Source organism: Phycodurus eques, chromosome 1, assembly GCF_024500275.1.
Source record: "Phycodurus eques isolate BA_2022a chromosome 1, UOR_Pequ_1.1, whole genome shotgun sequence".
NCBI lineage: Eukaryota > Metazoa > Chordata > Actinopteri > Syngnathiformes > Syngnathidae > Phycodurus > Phycodurus eques.
In genome coordinates, this window is record NC_084525.1 from 30,252,541 (window position 1) to 30,272,865 (window position 20,325).

At 43.1% G+C, this 20,325-nt stretch overlaps 2 protein-coding genes across 8 annotated transcripts in view; both read right to left on the minus strand.

Moving 5' to 3' along the window:
- Positions 1 to 7,518, minus strand: part of rtel1 (regulator of telomere elongation helicase 1) — a 60,120-nt gene extending 52,602 nt beyond the window's left edge. For all 7 annotated transcript variants that reach the window (XR_009769276.1, XR_009769277.1, XM_061686871.1 and 4 more), the window contains exons 1-3: positions 7,267 to 7,518; positions 6,767 to 6,965; positions 2,405 to 2,498 (exon numbers count right to left, since the gene is read on the minus strand). Coding sequence is in view for 5 of the 7 variants with exons in the window: in XM_061686871.1 (XP_061542855.1) it covers positions 2,405 to 2,498; positions 6,767 to 6,965; positions 7,267 to 7,368 (395 nt within the window). In the remaining 2 variants the exon portion in view is untranslated. The remainder of the gene's footprint in view (positions 1 to 2,404; positions 2,499 to 6,766; positions 6,966 to 7,266) is intronic.
- A 1,875-nt stretch (positions 7,519 to 9,393) lies between these two features.
- Positions 9,394 to 19,841, minus strand: ndufb11 (NADH:ubiquinone oxidoreductase subunit B11). Its single transcript, XM_061700078.1, has 3 exons — positions 19,590 to 19,841; positions 11,249 to 11,379; positions 9,394 to 9,761 (listed from the first exon to the last, which is right to left on the minus strand). Exons 1-3 carry the CDS (start codon positions 19,761 to 19,763, stop codon positions 9,632 to 9,634), a joined length of 435 nt encoding a protein of 144 aa, XP_061556062.1. The 5' UTR covers positions 19,764 to 19,841; the 3' UTR covers positions 9,394 to 9,631.
- Between the last annotated feature and the right edge of the window lie 484 nt (positions 19,842 to 20,325).

Here is a 20,325-nt window from a genome sequence, read left to right on the forward strand (position 1 = left end):
AACTTAACTGGTAAGCCCATCCTCGGCAACAACAACTGAAATACAGTAGAGCGTTTTCTATAATTGGCAATGAGTCTTTCAGATCTCTGTGGAGACATTTTGGCCCATTGCTCATTGCAGAATCCTTTGAATTCAGCAAAAATTTAGGGTTTGCGCATTAGCAGCCTTTTAAAGGTTATACCACTGCATTTCAATCGGATTTAAGTCTGGACTTTGGCTAGGACACTCTAAAACATTTTTTTTAAGCCATTCAGAATTTGATTTGTTGGTGTGCTTTGGATCGTTATCCTGCTGCAGAACCCAAGTGTGCTTCAGCTTGAGGTCACAAATTGATGGCTAAACATTCTCCATCAGGATTTTCTGTTAAAGAGCTGAATTCATCTTTCCATCAATCACAGCAAGTTGTCCAGTTCCTGAAGGAGCTACAATTAATTAATAATTTAACAAGGGGTGTAATTACCTTTTCACACAGGGCCAGGTAACTGTATAATAAATTTAATCATTTAAAAACAACATTTTAAGTTCACTTGGGTTATATTTGTCTGAATTTTACATTTATTTGATGATCTTAAAGTGGGGAAACTATGCAAAAATATAAGAATTCGAGAAAGGGGTGTAGTGTATTTTATAGTACCTTATTTTAGAAATTCTCACAATTTTTTTCCTCAAATGGCTGGTGGACCCTCTCTCTTTTTTAGCCGCACCATTCAGAAATTAGGGCACAAATGCGAATAAATTAGCCCCACTCTAGAACCTTGTCCAAAAAGAAATTAATACGCCGGATTTCGGGCACCTCGCCAGAGTACTAATCCATAGCATTGAGTCCTCAGATGCAGATAAAGTTTACTTTTCTGCATCCCTGCTAATTTTTTTGCGTTTCCGATGCGGAACGCACATCAAGAGAGATCCCTGTATAATGTATTATATTATATGCATGGTGTTGCTGCGACCAACTGAAAATATTGGTCAAACTAGTTCTACCAGTGCAAAAGTTAGTGTAGAGCCCTGCTAAGGGTGGGTTGTCTGTGTTGTGTCTCCTTGCTCTGAATGAGCATGTTGCAACGGGCCTATAGAATCAAGGCAGTGTGTCTCACTCACACACTCACACACAAACACACACACACCGTGTCTCTTTCACAGAGACTGGACACATACTAAAAAAATGTTACATTGTGTAATATACAATTGAGCTATAAATGTTCCATTTGGCAATATCTTTGTACCTTTGGATAATTTTGTGACTTTGTGACAAAATGTCAGAAAATGAATAAATCGAGCTTTTGTTCTGTTGTGTTTACTGCTTGAATTGAATGAATTCTGGGTTAATTATTTCATTTATTCATTCATTTATCTTCTGTACCGCTTAGCCTCACTAGGGTCACGGGCGTGCTGGAGCCTATCCCAGCTGTCCCGGGGCGAGAGGCGGGGTACACCCTGACCAAGTCTCCAGTCGATCGCAGGGTACATACAGGATAAAAAAACAACCGTTCGCACTCACATTCACATCTATGGGCAATTTAGAGTCTTCAAATTAACCTACAATGCATGTTTTTGGGATGCGGGAGGAAACTGGGCTTTACACAATCAGGATTTTTGGGGCCGATCAGAGAGTTTAAAAAAAAAAAAACGATAACCGATTACAAGATGGAGCAATGTGTCTATTTAAATGACCCGTTCATTTACTGTATATACTTAATGGCTCAAAAAAATTATATTTACAATAAATAATGGATCTTTGTTCATCTATTTATGCCAGTGAGGCATAGTGACAGACAGAACAAAAGAATGGTCTTCTATAAAGGTGGCAGGAAGTACATACAGTAATTAATGTATGCACTTTTTGTGACATTTTTGTTTGTTGGTGTGCCGTGAGATTTTTCAATTGTAAAATATGTTCCTTGGGTCCATAAAGGTTGTAAATCACTACTCTAGTCAGATCGTGTATTCTCATCAGTCAGGTCAAACCAACATTAGAACGTGACAGAAATACTGGGTGCTAACTTACTGTAATTACTTCACCCACACCGAAACTTTACAGCATGATTCGACAGAATGGCGGTATGTTTACGTACAACCGTTAGCACTAGCTTGCTAGGCTACATAACATTTTTTTGTTGCTTGCAGACGTATTGTCTGTCTCAGACGTGTTGTCTGTCCCACACCGCCGACGTTTTTTTTTTTTTTTTTTTTTTTATAAATAACTTTATTGGCCGTCAGATATTTACAGTATTAGGTCAAAAGTTACGCGACAAGGTTAAAAATAAACTCTCTTTTGGCTTCAAATATACTGTGCACGATGGCGACGCGGAGTCAATGTCTTTTGCGGAGCCGATCAATGACGTCTTTGATCGGACTGATTATTTGAATCCTCAAAATCAACTGCTATGGAAATAAGATATCTTACTTGTATGACGTGTTCTTTAACTCATTAACAACTTGGGTGAGCTGCGAGTGTGTCCGTGATGCATATATGATCTTGGGAACATCACTGTAGGAAGCTGGAAAACAATAACAACAAAAACAATAAATAATATACATTTCTTAGGGCTACTGAGAGCATAACTACTATGCTCACTGTAGTCAGTTGTTGTTTTTCTCCAGAGACTAGGTGCTGTGCAGGCCAAAAATAACATTTACCTCTCTCTCTCTCTCTCACACACCTTTTTTTTCTGTGTATAAGGGTTTCTTGTTTTAGTATGAGGGTTTTTGGTGAATAATAGAACTTTTTTAAACTGTGAATTGTGTGACAGAGTTTTGGTGTGAGAAACCTTTTGTTGTGTAAATTTTTGTTGTATTGTGAGAGGATTTTTGTTGTGGGTGAATTTTTTATTGACAGATTTTTTTTCAGTGTAACTTTTTTTTTGTGAGTGTGAGAGGTTTTTGTTGATTGTGAGAATTTCTTAGTCACGTGTGTGAGTTGTTTTTTTTGTTTTTTTGGCGAGGGGGGGGTTAAGTGTGAGAGATTTGTTCCATTTCTAGTGCTCTATTTTCCATTGGAAAAAGTCTTAAACTGCATCTCTATTTTTTTCTGCGATGTATCTGAATATTCTTGTTCTTATTTGTTTTTATATTTGGTGTTTGAGATGTGAGTGTGAAACATACAATTGAAAGTAATAAAAAAAATCTCTCTGTAAGCTTTATGCCCCTGGCAGGGTCACCCATGGCAAACAGGTCCTAGGTGAGGTACCAGACAAAACACAGCTCCAAAAACCTCTATGAAGATGAAAAATTCAGGAAGACGTTTTAACACTTTTAACGTGGGTCACCGGGGCCCCCCTCTGGAGCCAGGCCTGGAGGTGGGGCTCGAAGGCGAGCACAGCCCGAAAGGGTAATGTGGGTCCCCTTTCCCATGGGCTCACCACCTGTGGGAGGGGCCATCGGGGTCAGGTGCAGTGTGAGTTGTGCGGTGGCGGAAGGCAGGGACCTTGGCGTCCGATCCCCGGGTACAGAAGCTGGCTATAGGGACGTGGAATGTCACCTCTGTCACCTCACGACCTCACAGCTGGCGTGTGAGGTCGAGAAGTTCCGACTAGATATAGACGGGCTCGCCTCCACACACGGCTTGGGCTCTGGTACCAGTCCTCTTGAGAGGGGTTGGACTCTCTTCCACTCTGGAAGTGCCCACGGTGAGAGGCACTGAGCAGGTGTGGGTATACTCATTGCCCCCCGGCTTGGCGCCTGTACATTGGGGTTCACCCCGGTGGACGAGAGGGTAGCCTTCCTCTGCCTTCGGGTGGAGGGACTGGTACTGACTGTTTTTTGTGCCTGTGCACCAAACAGCAGTTCAGAGTACCCACCCTTTTTGGAGTCCTTAGAGGGGGTGCTGGAGAGCACTCTCGCTAGGGACTCCATCGTTCTGCTGGGGGACTTCAATGCTCACAATGACAGTGAGACCTGGAAGGGCGTGATTGGGAGGAACAGTCCCCCCCGATCAGAACCGGTGTTCTGTTATTGGACTTCTGTGCTCATCACGGATTGGCCATAACGAACATCATGTTCAAGCATATCCACGTGTGACACAGTAGGTCGCAGTTCGATGATCGACTTTGTGGTCGTGTCATCGGACTTGCGGCCATGTCTTGGACACTCGGGTGAAGACGAAGAATCACCTATTATTGTCATGAACACCGAGAGGGGCGGAGCTGTCAACTGATCACCACCTGGTGGTGAGTTGGCTCCGATGGTGGGGGAAGATGCCAGTCCAACCTGGCAGGCACAAAACTATTGTGAGGGTCTGCTGGGAAAATCTGGCAGAATCCCCGGTCAGAAGAAGTTTCAACTCCCACCTCTGACAGAACTTTGCTCACGTTCCGGGAGAGGCGGGGGACATCGAGTCCGAGTGGACCATGTTCCGCACCTCCATTGCTGAGGAGGCCGACTGGAGCTGTGGCCCTAAGGTGGTCGGTGCCTGTCGTGGCGGCAAGCCCCGAACCCGTTGGTGGACACCAACGGTGAGGGATGCCGTCAAACTGAAGAAGTCCTATCGGGCTTTTATGGCCTGTGGGACTCCTGAGGCAGCTGATGGGTTTCGGCTGGCCAAGCTGAATGCAGCTTTGGTGGTCGCTGAAGAAAAAACTCGGGCACGGGAGGAGTTTGGTGAGGCCATGGAAAAAGACTTAGACGGCTTCGAGGAAATTCTGGTCCACCATCTGGCGTCTCAGGAGGGGGAAGCAGGGCACCATCAACACTGTGTATAGTGGGGATGGGGCGCTGCTGACCTCGACTCGGGACGTTGTGAGTCGGTGGGGAGAATACTTCGAAGACCTCCTCAATGCCACCGACACGCCTTCCCATAAGGAAGCAGAGTCTTGGGTCTCTGAGGCGGGCTCTTCTATCTCTGGGGTTGAGGCGACCGAGGTGGTTAAAAAACTCCTCGGTGCCAAGGCCCCGGTGGTGGATGAGATTCGCCCGGAGTTCCTAAAGGCTATGGATGCTGTGGGGCTGTCCTGGTTGACACACCTCTGCAACATCGCGTGGACATCGGGGACAGTGCCTCTGGATTGGCAGACTGGGGTGGTGGGCCCCCTTTTAAGAAAGGGGGCCGGAGGGTGTGTTTCAACTACACACTCCTGAGCCTCCCTGGTAAGGTCTATTCAGGGTTGCTGGAGAGGAGGGTCCGTCGGGAAGTCGAATCTCAGATTCAGGAGGAGCAGTGTGGTTTTCCTCCTGGCCGTGGAACAGTGGAGCAGCTCTACAGCCTCGGCAGGGTCCTCGAGGGTGCATGGGATTTCGCCCAACTAGTCTACATGTGTTTTGCGGACTTGGAGAAGGCGTTTGACCGTGTCCCTCTGGGAGTCCTGTGGGGGGTGCGTCGGGAGTATGGGGTACTGAACCCCCTGATATGGGCTGGTCGGTCCCTGTACGATCAGAGTTTGGACCGCATTGCCGGCAGTAAGTTGGACTTGTTTCCGGTGAGGGTTGGACTCCGGCAAGGCTGCCCTTTGTCACCGATTCTGTTCATAACTTTTATGGACAGAATTTCTAGGCGCAGCCGAGACATAGAGGGGGTACGGTTTGGTGCACTCAGTATTGCATCTCTGCTTTTTGCAATGATGTGGTTCTGTTGGCGTCATCAAGCCGTGATCTCCAACTCTCACTGGGGCGGTTCGCAGCAGAGTGTTGAGCGGCTGGGATGAGAATCAGCACCTCCAAATCTGAGCCCATGGTCCTCTGTCGGAAAAGGGTGGCGTGCCCTCTCCAGGTTGGGGATGAGATCATGCCCCAAGTGGAGGAGTTCAACTATCTTGGGGTCTTGTTCACGAGTGAGGGAAGAATGAAACGAGAGATCAACAGGCGGATTGGTGCAGCATTTGCAGTGATGCAGACTTTGTATCGGTCCACTGTGGTAAACAAGGAGCTAAGGCGACCAATTGACCGGTCGATGTACGTTCTTACCCTCACCTATGGTCACGAGCTGTGGGTCGTGACAGAAAGAACAAGATCCCAGATACAAGCGGCCGAAATGAGTTTCGTCAGCAGGGTGTCCGGGCTCTCCCTAAGAGATAGGTTGAGAAGCTCGGTCATCCGGGAGGAGCTCAGAGTAGAGCCGCTGGAGTCAGATGAGGTGGCTGGGGCATCCACCGGGAGGAGACCTCTGGGACGACCCAGGACATGCTGGAGAGACTACGTCTCGCGGTTGGCCTGGGAACGCCGCCCCAGAAGAGCTGGATGAAGTGGCTGGGGAGAGGGAAGTCTGGGCGTCCCTGCTAAAGCTATTGCCCCCGCGACCAGACCTCGGATAAGCAGTAGAAAATGGCTGGATGGATGGTTTTTGGTGAATAAGAGAACTTTTTTTAACGGAGTTGTGACAGATTTGTGTACGAATTTTTTTGTTGTGTGAGTTTTTGTTGTATTGTGAGAGGATTTTTGTTATGTGAGAGATTTTAATTGACGCTGAGTTTTTTTTTTCGGTGTGATGTTTTTTATAGTGAGTGTTTTATTTTGTTGGGGGGCGGGGGAGTAGTGTGAGAGATTTGTTCTATTTCGAGTGCTCTATTTTCCATCGGAAAAAGTCTTAAACTGCATCTCCACTTTTTTTCTGCGATGTATCTGAATATTCTTTTTATTTGTTTCCATATTTGGTGTTTGAGATGTGAGTGTGAAACATACAATTGAAAGTAATCCATCCATCCATGGATGGGGGGGGGGGGGATAAACCCTCACTGCAGTGGTTTTGGAATCCTCACGATAAATGACATTCAAAATAAACACTAACCTTTCATCTAAAATGACAATGACTTTTGCAAATATTGTGTTATGTACATACTTAGTGTTGAACCATCTTTTGAAGCTGGCCCCCAAGATTCGAGAGGACTATCAGCAAACATCTCCTTCCCTTTCAACCTTTCCGCTATTTTACGTGCAGAGATGGTGTCTTTGAAGTGCTCCCTCCAAGCCAAGGTGGCACATAGTAGACACAAGGTTTTCCCAGTGCCTGTGGGACTCTCAAGGACGCCATTAGCCTCCTGGGGGGGAGAGAAGTGGACTAGCACAGTGTTTAAGGAACACACAGTTTTCCTGCATAAAAACGAAAGAATATAACAAAATGCAAAGAGTAACTAAAGGGAAATGTTCCAACGTATTGCAATATTCTACAAGAGAAAGTAAACTGATTAATTTACGTGTATGTACTATGACAAGGCACCAAAACAAGGCACCCAAGGAGACAGTAGGACAGAATAATGTGCCTCTGGATATCATTTAATGACACAGAACAATGAGCAAATGACTTTTAGCCTCGCTTGTTTCTCTGATGTAAAGACTCACCTTCTGAAGACATTCAATCACTTTAGTCATGTAGTCCTTCTGACAGTCATACGGAGTGAAAGGAAAGTGCACTGTCACTCCGTTCAAACTTAATGAAGTCATGATACGTCTCGAAGTGTTATAAGGAGCTTTGCTGTTTAAAACGGTAGAAAACTCGAGTAACCAACTCCTTCGTCATTAGAAGTCACTAGAAGAGCTAAAATACATTTTCAGCATGGACTGCCTGAACACAATTGGCGCCAGCACGCCACTTCCGCCTCACGCCAACTGCACATGCGCATTGCAACTTCTAAGGATAGCCTATACGGATGGATGTTTATAATGTACAGTATTTAAATTTGAAGCGTTTTCGAGTCTGCATAACCATGTGTATTCCTTGTAGAGAACGCGCAAGTAGCTGAAATAAATATTTATATTTGTACATTTTATTTTATATTTATTTAAATAGATAAGTAAAGACTTTGTCACTCCGTGCACTGCATGATCTATATATTTTTTTATTTTATACTCCATACATCACGTTCGTGAATGTTTCCATCTGCATTTACCTCATCACACCGCCATGGACACACTCTCAGCCACCAGTTACCTTTCCTTTTTGAAGGAAACAACATGAATATGTATAATTGCACATTCCTCAAAAGTAAAACAGTGAGACCAATCATTTTATTTTTGTCAATCAATCAATGCAATATTCAATATATTCCATGTATTTCCAGTGTCTGTATGCAATAACCAGGGGCGTAGCATCAGCTCAAAATAAATTTTCAACAGCTGGGGGGAACGTTGTGATCAGATACACTATATTGCCATCGGCTGACGTCTGTCCACCCTTTACCACTATAACAGCTTCAACTTTTCTGGGAAGGCTAGCCACAAGGTTTAGGAATGTGTTTATGGGAATTTTTGACCATTCTTCCAGAAGCACGTGTGAGGTCACACACTGATGTTGGACGAGGAGGCCTGGCTCTCAGTCTCCGCTCTAATTCATACCAAAGGTGTTCTATTGGGTTGAGGTCAGGATTGGGCTGCACAATGTCAAGTTCATCTGTACCAGACTCTGTCATCCATGTCTTTGTGCACCGGTGCAGTCGTGTTGGAAGAGGAAGGGGCCAGCTCCAAACTGTTCCCACAAAGTTGGGAGCATGGAATTGTCCCAAATCTCTTGGTATGCTGAAGCATTCAGAGTTCCTTTCACTGGAACCAAAGAGCCAAGACCAGCTCTTGCGAAGCAACCCCACAGCATAATCCCCCCTCCACTAAACTTTACACTTGGCACATTGCACTCAGACACGTACCATTCAACCAACCCCAACCACCAAACCCAGACTCATTCACGTGATTGCCAGATGGAGACACGTCACTCCAGAGAACGCATCTCCCCTGCTATATAGTCTAGTGACGGTGTGCTTTACACCACTGCATCCAACACTTTGGATTGCACTTTGTGATGTATAGCTTGGATGCAGATGCTCAACCATGGAAACCATGGAGCTCTCTGTGCACTGTTTTTGAGCTAATCTGAAGGCCACATGAAGTTTGGAGGTCTGTAGCGATTGGCTCAGCGGAAAGTTGGCGGCCTCTTCGCCCTATGCGCCTCAGCATCCGATGACCTCACTACGTCGGTTTACGTGGCCTACCACTTTAGGCTGAGTTGCTGTCGTTCACAAACGCTTCCGCATACTTATAATACAGCTGACAGTCGACTGTGGAATATTTAGGAGCGAGGGAATTTCACGACTGGACTTGTGCACAGGTGGCATCCTATCAATTAATCCGTCATTGAAGTCTGAAGAGGGCAGCAGAGTGGACGACTAGTTAGCACATCTGCCTCACAGTTCTGAGGACCTGGTTTCAAATCCGATCTCCCCTGTGTGGAATTTGCATGCTGTCCAATTTCCTCCCACATTCCAAAAACATGCATTGTAGGTTAATTGAAGACTCTAAATTGCCCGCAGGTGTGAATGTAAGTGCAAATGGTTGGTTGTCTGTGTGTACCCTGTATTGCCTGGTGACCATTTGAGGGTGTGCCCTACCTCTCGCCCAGTCAACTGGGATAGGTACAGAAAATGGATGAGGTGTGTCTGTATATGAGAGAGAGAGAGAGCGCCGACAGACACACACACACACAATCATATTTTTTTTAATGTAGGTAATAGTCAAAAACAAAATTCTGAACCTTGATCTACATTGTATCAGTGTTGGGAACCAACGAATCCTGAAGCTTGGCTTTAAAATATTTTGTTTGATTCACTTTGAGAAGCATAGTCTACACATTTTATTTACAGAATCAAACAATTACGTTTTATTTTCTAATAGTGAAATACAATATTTGTGAACTACAGTAAGTGGATCATTGTTCACTCTACTCCTCTCCATCACTGGGAAGAACAATTTTGTTGGGATCATAGTAGTTTTCATCGATCAGAGGCAAACCCTCCTTCTCTCTCTGCAGGATCACACGTTCTGCTTCCCTTCTGGCCCACTGGCGCATCCTGGAACACAAACACAGAGAAATAGAAGAAGAGAATGAGTGGGATAGCATGAAGGACAGGTCTATTTTCAGATACCATGTACTGCTACTACCACAAAAAATTGGAACACAGGCGAAATAAAACTGGAATCTGTGATTCTACATTAGGGTAAACATTAGTGGTGCAATGGATCATCTTTGATCCGTGATCTTTACGGATCACTCTCCACGGTTGGAGCGTGGTCCGCGGACTGGTCCAAGAGTATGTGCATGCAGTCTGGAGTCACCTCCAAACCTCTCTGGCTTATGCCCCAGAGGCATTTGCATGAAAAGATCCCACAACTAGCTAACGTTAGCTAATATGAGCTAATATCGACATTTGTAGAAACACTCCTGCATAATAACGAGACTTACCCGTGTCTAGTCCAGGTTGCTATTTTGAAAACTACAATCTCACTGAGTGAGCAGAGAGGTGGTGAGAAGAAAAGTGTGGAGGTGACTCCACAGCATGGCTTAAAAATACAAGCTTCGACGGCTGTGTGTGTGTTTTCATATTTCGCGGTCCCACTATTTTGCAGATTTTAATTACAGTTGTTTCTATATTTTTATTATTATTTTAAAAATTATATATTATATTTTTTCTGTTATCCAGTTCCTGTTGCGCTCTCTAAATATGTGCTTAAATGTGTTTGTCTTGTTTTATTAATGACCTTTCAAAAAATTTCAGTGGTGTAAATGCAACAAAACATGCGTAGGGTGTAAAATAAAGAGTGTTAAATGGGGTATTTCTAAGTCACGGATTTCATTTATTGTGGAGGTGGACTGGACTGTACCCCGTGATGAAGGGGGGATTACTGCATACAGATGATCAGTTTAGGACTGTATAACCAATTTATTATAAAAAAATTACTACTTTAGAAACATATAATTGCGAGGGCTTGTCATGGCTGCACGGCTCCCCACATGAAGGCCAGTGAGCCTGTCGGCCAAGCCCGCAGCGAGCGGTCGTTCCTCTTTGCTTGGAGGAAAAACTCAATTGAACTACCCCTCAGTAGCAGCGAGAGGGAAATACAAGATAAGCACACAATTACAAACTATGGTTGATGTTTTTACAGCGCACATACACATCTAACTGCTGCGCTCACTCGCATGTCACGTGAGCTTTTTTGTTGTTTTTTTAAAACACACAGACACACTTAGGGCGACACTTTTAAAAAAATTCATATGCCGAATTTACAGCACCACGCTGGAGTAAATTAAACCATGCTGCACACGTCTCAGTTGGTGTTGTGTGAAAAAAAAATAAGATTTGCATGTTCGCACGAAAGCACCATGTTCAATCCACACTCGTCAAGCGCAGCGATAGACAGCAGTCATGGCTAGCATAGTAGAATGTCCCAATTTTTGACCTTTTGAAGCCTGAGTTCACATACATGAGTTTTTTTTATCCGTTGTACCCCTAGTAATCATGATACTACCTGAGGAATTAAAAAAACAAAAGGAACCTACCCATGGTCTGGTAAGTAATGAATGAACGTTCCTCCAATGACAAGACACAGAGAAATGCCAAAGAAGAAGCCTATTCTCATGTTCCATTCATCAACCACTGGGTCACTGGAGAAGCCATGGTAATCTGGATTCTGTAAAAACAATAATTCAGAGAATATTAAGAAATTTGTTAAGCAACCAGTCCGATTTTCCATAACTGCCACGCTAAGTACACCACAATTTGAACACAAAACTGCAGTACAGCAACAATGTGATGTGTTCCAAAATAACTTAAGTATTAATGTTACAATTGGTTACTTTATGTCATTGGCTTTTGGTCTCCTGAGGGCAATTATTGTGCAAGACAGCGAACGATAGGCTGAGTCAGTGATTCCCAACTAGTGTGTCGTGAGAGAACATCAAGGGTGCTATGAGAAAATTATCCAATTTAATTTATCCATCCATCCATCCATTTTCTGAGCCGCTTCTCCTCACTAGGGTCGCCGGCGTGCTGGAACCTATCCCAGCTATCATCGGGCAGGAGGCGGGGTACACCCTGAACTGGTTGCCAGCCAAGCGCAGGGCACATACAAACAAACAACCATTTGCACTGACAGTCACACCTATGGGCAATTTAGAGTCACCAATGAATGCATGTTTTTGGGATGTGGGAGGAAACCAGAGTGCCCGGAGAAAACCCACGCAGGCACGGGGAGAACATGCAAACTCCACACAGGCGGGGCCGGGGATTGAACCCCGGTCCTCAGAACTGTGAGGCTGACGCTCTAACCAGTCGGCCACCGTGCCACCCCAATTTCATTTAATTTATCCCAAAATTATTCATAATTATTCATCTTTGTTCATTGTGTATGACAGCGACATACAGTGACAGGAAGAACAATTAAATGCTCTTTCAATAGATGGCAAAGGGAGAGATGCCAACCCCTATCACCACCTCTCACGGACACTCTGGACATTTTGTCAGGAACATTTGCATCTCCGCCAAAAACAAACAGACGCCACCAGAAAAACTGAACAACACTCATATTTTCTTTCTTTTAATAGTTTGAGCAAAATATTGACTTGTTCAGTTTTGACATTCAATATGAAGTTGTGGCATTAAATTGCAAAATATACAATAATGTAATGACAGTTGTATTTGCAGAATGACACATGACAAGAAATAGGTTCTATGGTCCTTTAGCAAAGCCAAATTGATGAGAAATAAAAAAATAAAAAAAATATATGATGTGATTTTGAGAACAGCTATTGTGCAGATCTCAAAAGTCGGAATCAAAACTCAGCACTCCCACAACACGCTACAAAATATGTTATCATGTACATGGTGGTTGTATGGTGGTGAATATTGTGTGTAAATGTGTGGGCACGTATACCTGTTTGTGTTTAAATACATATGTGCATGTTTTCACATGTAGGTGATCATGCCGGTGCTCATTAAGGTGAATACATGTACTTATGTATGTCTAATGATGTAAATGTGTACTAGATACAGTATGGACAGTGGAGGAAATAATGATTTGATCCCTGACTGATTTTTGTTTCTTGTAGTTGATGACCAGGTTTGCACACATCTTGGGAGGAATTTTGGACTAGTCTTCTTTGCAGATCCTCTCCAAATCCTGACGGGTTCGAGGCTGTGCCTTGGCAAGTCGAACAGTCATCTCTCGCCACAGATTTTCTATGGGATTTAGGTCTGGAGAATTGCAAGCCAGTGATATCAAATATACGGCCCGCCAAGGGGTCCAATACGGACCATGGGGATTGTTCTGCCTGTCAGGCAAGTTTCACTTCATTTATACATATAGACTCTTATTTTGATACTCATGCTTTTATTTTTACACAAGCACTGCAGAACCGGAAGTGCTGTGAGTTGCGTGACGTAAGTAATATGCACAAAGCTGAGAGAGTGAAAAAAGGTAATCAGGGCGGGGCACGCCTCCAATCCTTATGCAGTAAGAGCGTGACACTTTGTGTGAAGCAATGCCTTTATATATATCATATAATGTGTTGTTTGTTAAATAATTTCATCTGCAAATGTGAACATGTGCAGTTAAAAATGAGTTTGTGAAGTTGGGTGTACCCCCAGCCTCACCTGCTGTAAATCCACTGGCAGATGGAGAAGCTTGGAGGAGAAGAGTTCAGAGATAATGGTGTTGAACGCAGAGCTGAAGTCCACAAACAGGATCCTCGCATAGGCACCGTGCCGTCGATGTGTTCTAGGCTGAAGTGGTGTCCCATGGTGACTGCGTAATTCACAGACCTGTTTGCTCGGTAGGCAAACTGTGCAGGGAGTCTTGCAGGGGTCCCATGATGCTCTTGAGGTGGTCCAGCACAAGGCGTTCAAAAGACTTCATGACCACAGATGTCAGGGCGACAGGCCTGTACACATTCAAACCCAAGATTTCAGGTTGCTTGGGGACTTGGATGATGGTGGAGTGTTTGAAACAGGATTGTACTTCACGCAGTTCCAGAGATCTGTTGACGATCTGTCTGAAGATTGGAGCGAGCTGGTCCACGCAGACTTTGAGGCAGGATGGGGACACAAGATGTGGGTCTGCCAGTCTGTTGACCTTTTAAAGTTTGAAGATGTGTCTCACATCCTGTTCATGAATGGTTAATGCAGAAGTCAGAGGTGCGATGGTGATTGGTGCTATGGCTGGGTGGTTGTGAAAGTGTCCTTTTCAAATCTGCAATAGGTGATCAATTCGTCAGCTAGTCCTTTATTGTTCTCTGTTTGGGGGGGTGGTCGCTTGTAGTTGGTTAGCGATTGTAATCCACGCTAGCCTGACTTGGAGTCGTTAGCAGAAAACTGTTTTTCCAGCTTTTCTGCATATCATTTCTTTGCGATGATAATTTCTTTAGTCAGCTGATTTCTGGCGCAATTATACAGGGCTATATCCCCACTTCGATCGGTGTCCTCTTTAGCTTGGCAAAGTTGTTGAAGTTTGACAGTGAACAACGGCTTGTTGTTATTGAATGTGCAAAATGTCTTTGGTGATGTAGTACTGTAAATTTCTGTTGGCCAATGAAGTTATTTAAAAAACAAAACAAAAACAAAAAACATGTCGGAGGTGTGGAACAGACAACACGTAATGCCCGGATCAGACTACAAGACAAATTTTCTCTTTCACGATTGCACTATGTCAGACTACTGCAATAACATCTTGTATTCCGATACCACCGCATCCCGTTTTTTACGATCATTGGGCTTTACCTTGTCAACTCAAATGTGACCTGATACACCCGTTATCGTGGCGACGACAACAAGAGTGGAGCGCGCCGACTTTGTATTAGAAGGACAAAATGGGGAAAAACGTGCGCTGGTTGTCACCGGTGCTCAGGACAGGAGAGGATGTTTGTTTAAACCTTGCTTGAGGTATGTTCACGTACATTTAATACGATACGGCTCGCAAGCCGGCAATAAAATGTTATGTAGCCTAGCAAGTTAGCGGTACCACGAATGGTTGGACGTAAACATGCTGCCGTTCTGTCAAATCATGCTCTAAAGTTTCGGTGTGGGTGAAGTAATTTAATTAAAAATAAAGTAATTTAATTATAGTACGTTAACACCTGGCCGACTGGTTAGAGCGTCTGCCTCACAGTTCTGAGGACCGGGGACCAGTTCAGGGTGTACCCCGCCTCCTGTCCAATGATAGCTGGGATGGGCTCCAGCACGCCCGCGACCCTAGTGAGGAGAAGCGGCTCAGAAAATGGATGGATGGATGGAAGTTAGCACCCATTATTTCTGTCACGTTGTAATGTTGGTTTGACCTGACTGATTAGAATACATGATCTGACTAGACCAGCAATTTCCAACCCCATGGAGGTAAGGAACATATTTTACAATTGAAAAATCTCACGGCACACCAACAAACAAAAATGTCACAAAAAGTGGATACACGAATTACTGCATTTACTTCCTGCCATCTAATAGAAGTCCTTTCATTTGTTCTGTCTGTCACTATGAACAAAGATACATTATTGATTGTAAATATATTTTTTTAGCAATTAAGTACGCAAGTATATACAGTAAATGAACAGGTCATTTAAATAGACATTCCTCCATTTTGTGATCGGATCGGTCGACCAGTTATCGTATTTTTAAACTCAGTGATCAGTGATTGGCCCCCAATATCCTGATCGTGTAAAGCCTATTGATTTCTGGTTTCCGGACCTTGTCTCTATGTAGCTGTCTAGTGTTATTGAATATATTTTCCTCTATATTTTCCTCTTTAAAAACGTACTAATTTGCCTGCTATTTTAGTCTTCAAAGTTGGCTTACCTCCGTTATAACCCGGTTCCGGCCAGACCAATGTGACGAGTGTACTGTACCACCAAATCACTTATTTTGGTGTTTTGCGACTTCATGTGATGGCTTAGTCTCTTCTCTTATCCTCTAGGATTCGTCATTACGATACTTGTCTAAAAGTGTACTTTATTCACTGTCATGGAGACGATGATTAGTGACTTATGCTGCCTTGACAACGGACACGAGGTGAACGTTCCCCTCTGAGCCTCTGCATCGTATTTAGCCGGGATAGCTGTAGCTTCTAGGTAAATGGGGGAGCGCTAAACAGCATGCAACAAGCTTTCCACCCATGAAAAGTGGGTGACAATAGGGACGCTCTGTTTGGGCTAGTAGCTGCAAGCATGATGATGAAAAAAATCAATCGGTACCCATAATTCATTGCAACATGCAAATAACAGCAAAAAAGACGCTCGTCTTTGTTATCAATGCGTTTATGTTACTAGTAGTTTGTTGAATGTATGTGTTATTTAAACTCTTAAGCTTATTTCACATTTATGTTTGCTGTATGGAACTATGTCATTATCAAACTGTGAGTGTAGGGTGTATGTAATAAAGTGACCTCCCAGTCAATTCAACTGGATAATCAGCAAAGCTCTACAGGGCATTGCTTGTTAATAGTAAAGGATTCTTTATTCTGATGTGTATACACTCACTCTCGGTAATTTTATTTTTGTCTTGCGGTCCGAAACCGAAAATGCACTTTTGGCCAAAACATTTCGGTGGCTGAAATTTCAGTGCATCACTAGTTTTTACAAATACTGCGGCTGAAATATGTATTTAACACATCACCATTTTTTTCTCACTAAATATACTTCCTAAGGCTTGACTTGGAAATTTCACCAGATGTTGGGAACAACCCAAGTAAGCCATACATACCAAGAAAGTAGAACAAATAAGATCAGAAATTAAGTTGTGTGTAAAAATGTGAAATGTGACAGGGAAAAAGTATTGAAGACAGGAAGGGAGGTGCAAAAAGGCATGGAAAGCCAAGAAAACACCTAAAATCTATCATTAATCAAACAGCAATCTAGCCCCTTGTCAGTGCAAATGAGCTGGTTCAGTCCTAATTGATGGCCTACAAAAATGTCTCATTGGCAAGGTGTGACTCAAGACACATCTCATGATGAGCAGAGAGCTGTCTCAAGACCATCGGAAACTAACTGTTGCAAAACATAATGATGGCATTGGTTACAGGCGCATATCTAAGCTTCTGAATGTTCCAGTGAGCACATTCGGGGCCATAATACGTAAGTGGAAAGGCAATCATACCACCATGAATTTGCCTCGATGAGGTGCTCCTCGCAAGATTTCTAACAGAGGACTGCAAAGAATAATTAGAAGAGTTGAGTTGACCACCTGTGGAAAGTTTCAAAAAGACCTGGAATTAACAGGTACTGTTGTCACAAGGAAAACAGTGAGTAATGCACTCCACCGCCATGGCCTGTATGCATGCTCACCACGCAAGACCCCATTGCTGAAGAAAAAGCATGTTAAAGCCTGTTAAATGTTTGCTGAACAACATTTGGACAAGCCAGTTAAATACTGGGAGAGTATAGTCTGATCTGATGAGAGCAAAATTGAACTCTTTGGATGGCATAATGCACACCACATTTTGAGAAGACATTACACTGCACATCACCCTAAAAGCACCAAGTGAGGTTCGGAAGTGGGAACATGATGGTGTGGGGCTGCTTTTCAGCAAATGGTACTGGTAAACTTCACATTATTGAAGGTAGGATGAATGGGCAAATGTACCGAGACATTCTTGACAAAACTCTGCTGCCATATATGAGGATGATGAAAATGAAACAAGGGTGGACATTTCAGCAGGATAATGATCCAAAAAATACTGCCAAGGAAACTCTCAATTGCTTTCAATTAAAAAAAAATAAAGCTGCTAGAATGGCCCAGCCAGTCACCTGACTTGAATCCAATCGAAAATCTATGGAATGAAACTCATGGTACACAAAAGAAGCCCACAAAACCTTCAAGACCTGCTTGTGTTGAGGAATGGGCCAAAAGCACACCAGAGCAATGCATGAGACTAGTTTCTCCATATAGGATGCGTTTTGAAAATGTCGTTGCAAACAAAGGCTTTTGTACAAAGTAGTAAATAAAAATACGAGTTGGCGTGTTCAATACTTTTTCCCTGTGTCATTTTACATTATTACACATTACTTGGGTTGGTCCCAACATCTGGTGAAATGTTCAGGTCAATAGCACCTTTGGATATATATTTGAGAAAAATGGTGACATGCTAAATACTTATTTCAGCCGCTGTATATATTCGGTATATTTACATGTGATGGTTGATGCAAGCTCTCACGCTGGCAACGCTGTACTCTCTGGCAGTCTTCGTTGACTGTATGGCAGTCAATAAATATGACAATAAAATTGTCGCAGGGTGTTATTCAAAACATCAACGGTGAAGGGTTCAGTTTATATTTGTCAGCTTTTGTGCCAGGAAGTGTCTCGGCATTTTAATCGAATATTTTGTTGTTTTTTTTCGCATCAATTTCCTCCTCCTCTTCTGCTTGTTGTTTTAATAATGTGTTTATGTGTTCTTTAACAACATTCCTCAATTAAATATACAAATTAAAGACAGCCTTGATGTTCCTTTAACCATCACAGAATTACATAACACATTAAAAATATGCAATCGGGACGAGCACCTGGCCCGGACGGAATCCCTGTCGAATTCATTAAACATTTCTGGCCAATACTAGCACCTCTATTTCTCAGAACAGTCAAGGAGATAAACGATAAAGTTAAAATTAGTAGCCATATGAAAACAGCTTCAATTAAGTTATTACTAAGGTCAGGTAAAGACCCCACTCTCCCGGTTAATTATCGACAATATCACTGATTAATGTAGATATCAAGATTATCTCGAAAGCCCTCGGAGCGAGACTTGAAAAGGTACTCCAGTCGATAATCCACTATGACTAGACAGGCTTCATTGAAGGTAGTAAGGTCCACAAATAATGTCAGACGTCTGTTAAATTGAATAAGCATGTCACAGCGTAAAAATCTAAACGCAATCATCATGTCATTTGTGGTAGTTCCACACGCATTCACTTTTAGTTCATAGGTTTGATATTGATACTTGTTATAAAGAACCCCGAGTCAAATGTTCATTTTAGTCTATGCTGCGGGCTGCTAAGAAAATGGATGTTCATAATTTGGACACCCTTTATTTAAACCATGCAAACGTTTTTGACCCAGCCCCCTAAAAGAATCACAATCGTGAATTGTTTCAATCCGGAACCGAAATGAGGAACCAGAATCGGGACCGTAATTGCTCAAATTGAAACGATGCCCAACCCTAGCACTGTATATGTCCAACATTATTTAAATCTGATTAAATGTCAGTTAAAGGGGACATATTTTATAATAGATTGACTTTTTAATGATTGTATGTTGTGACGTTGTGTCTAGAGTGCCTCGCCAATAATCAAGTGTGAATTTTATTTTTATTTTTTTTACTATTTCTGAAAATGTGTCTGTGAGTGAGCGGTTCTGCACATCCGCCCACTGGTAATTAAGATATTATAACATAACATAGGGGCAAAGTAGCATAATAAGAAGACCCACACCACGTTTCACAGCTAGGCTGGACTAAATTGCCTACGTGGACGTGGAGGGGTGTTTGTGTTTGGAGATATCATGCGCCACATTGCTACATTAATAGACAAGTGTATTTCCGTGATGAAATGCTGCATCCATCAGTGAAAATGCGATCGAATCTCTATGGGCGCGCAAGTGGAATTACAGAATTAGCTGTTTACGATATATATTAATATGCCTCCTCTAACTGGCAGCTAGGTGTGCCACTCTCTACTAAGACTAACAGTGACATCAAATTGAATGTGGAATGATTTGTAACATTAAGATTATCTACGGCCTCGTCGGCGTCTGTCATTACAAACACGACAACGTCAACAAGACATTCAAATGTAACATGCAGAAATCTTTTTGTTCGTTCCAGTAAGCCCGAATGAAGAGGTAGCGTGTAAAATCAGAGGAACTCACCTTGACATAACGGCTGACCTCACCATGGCTGCCACTTGGTGCAGCCTGCTGCAGTTCAGTCACAGAAGTCGCACCGGCAGCGCTGCTCGGCTTCGACTGGGATACGCACCGAACCGGTACACGAGTGCTTAAGCGGGTCAAAACTGGCCCGAGACGTGCCAGTCGGGTCAACATTTTGCCTTGTTTTTGTGTGAGATACGGCTGCCCCGGAACGGGAAACAACAGCGTCGGCCTTGCGGGGGCCCTCCTTCTTCTTTGACGAACCATGGCTGCTCACACGTCACCAATGTCGCATTATTGCCTCCGTCTGGAGTCACACGCTCATTGCGACTCATCCCCCCCAGATGTTTATCTAACAATGTTTCGTTTATTTTATTAATTTGTTAATTATAACTACATTTATTAATATTAGTAAACTTCTAAAATTAGAACGTATTTCTTTATCAAAATAAAAATGGTACATATTTTGCATACTATTTATTTAATATTCTTTATTTATTATTTAATTTATTTCAATATTTTGCAATTTTCTTTTTATTATTTCTAATCAAAAGGGGCTCTTGAACACAAACGTTTGTCCACCCCTTTGTTCGAGGCTGACCAGAGCTCTTTTCATAAAGCTCGTCTAGAAGACACACTGCAACTAACTTGTACCTTTACAAAAATCACAGTAACAGTACCCAGTATTACCACTACAAGGATAAAAGGAAAAACTGAATAGATTATAACAAAGATG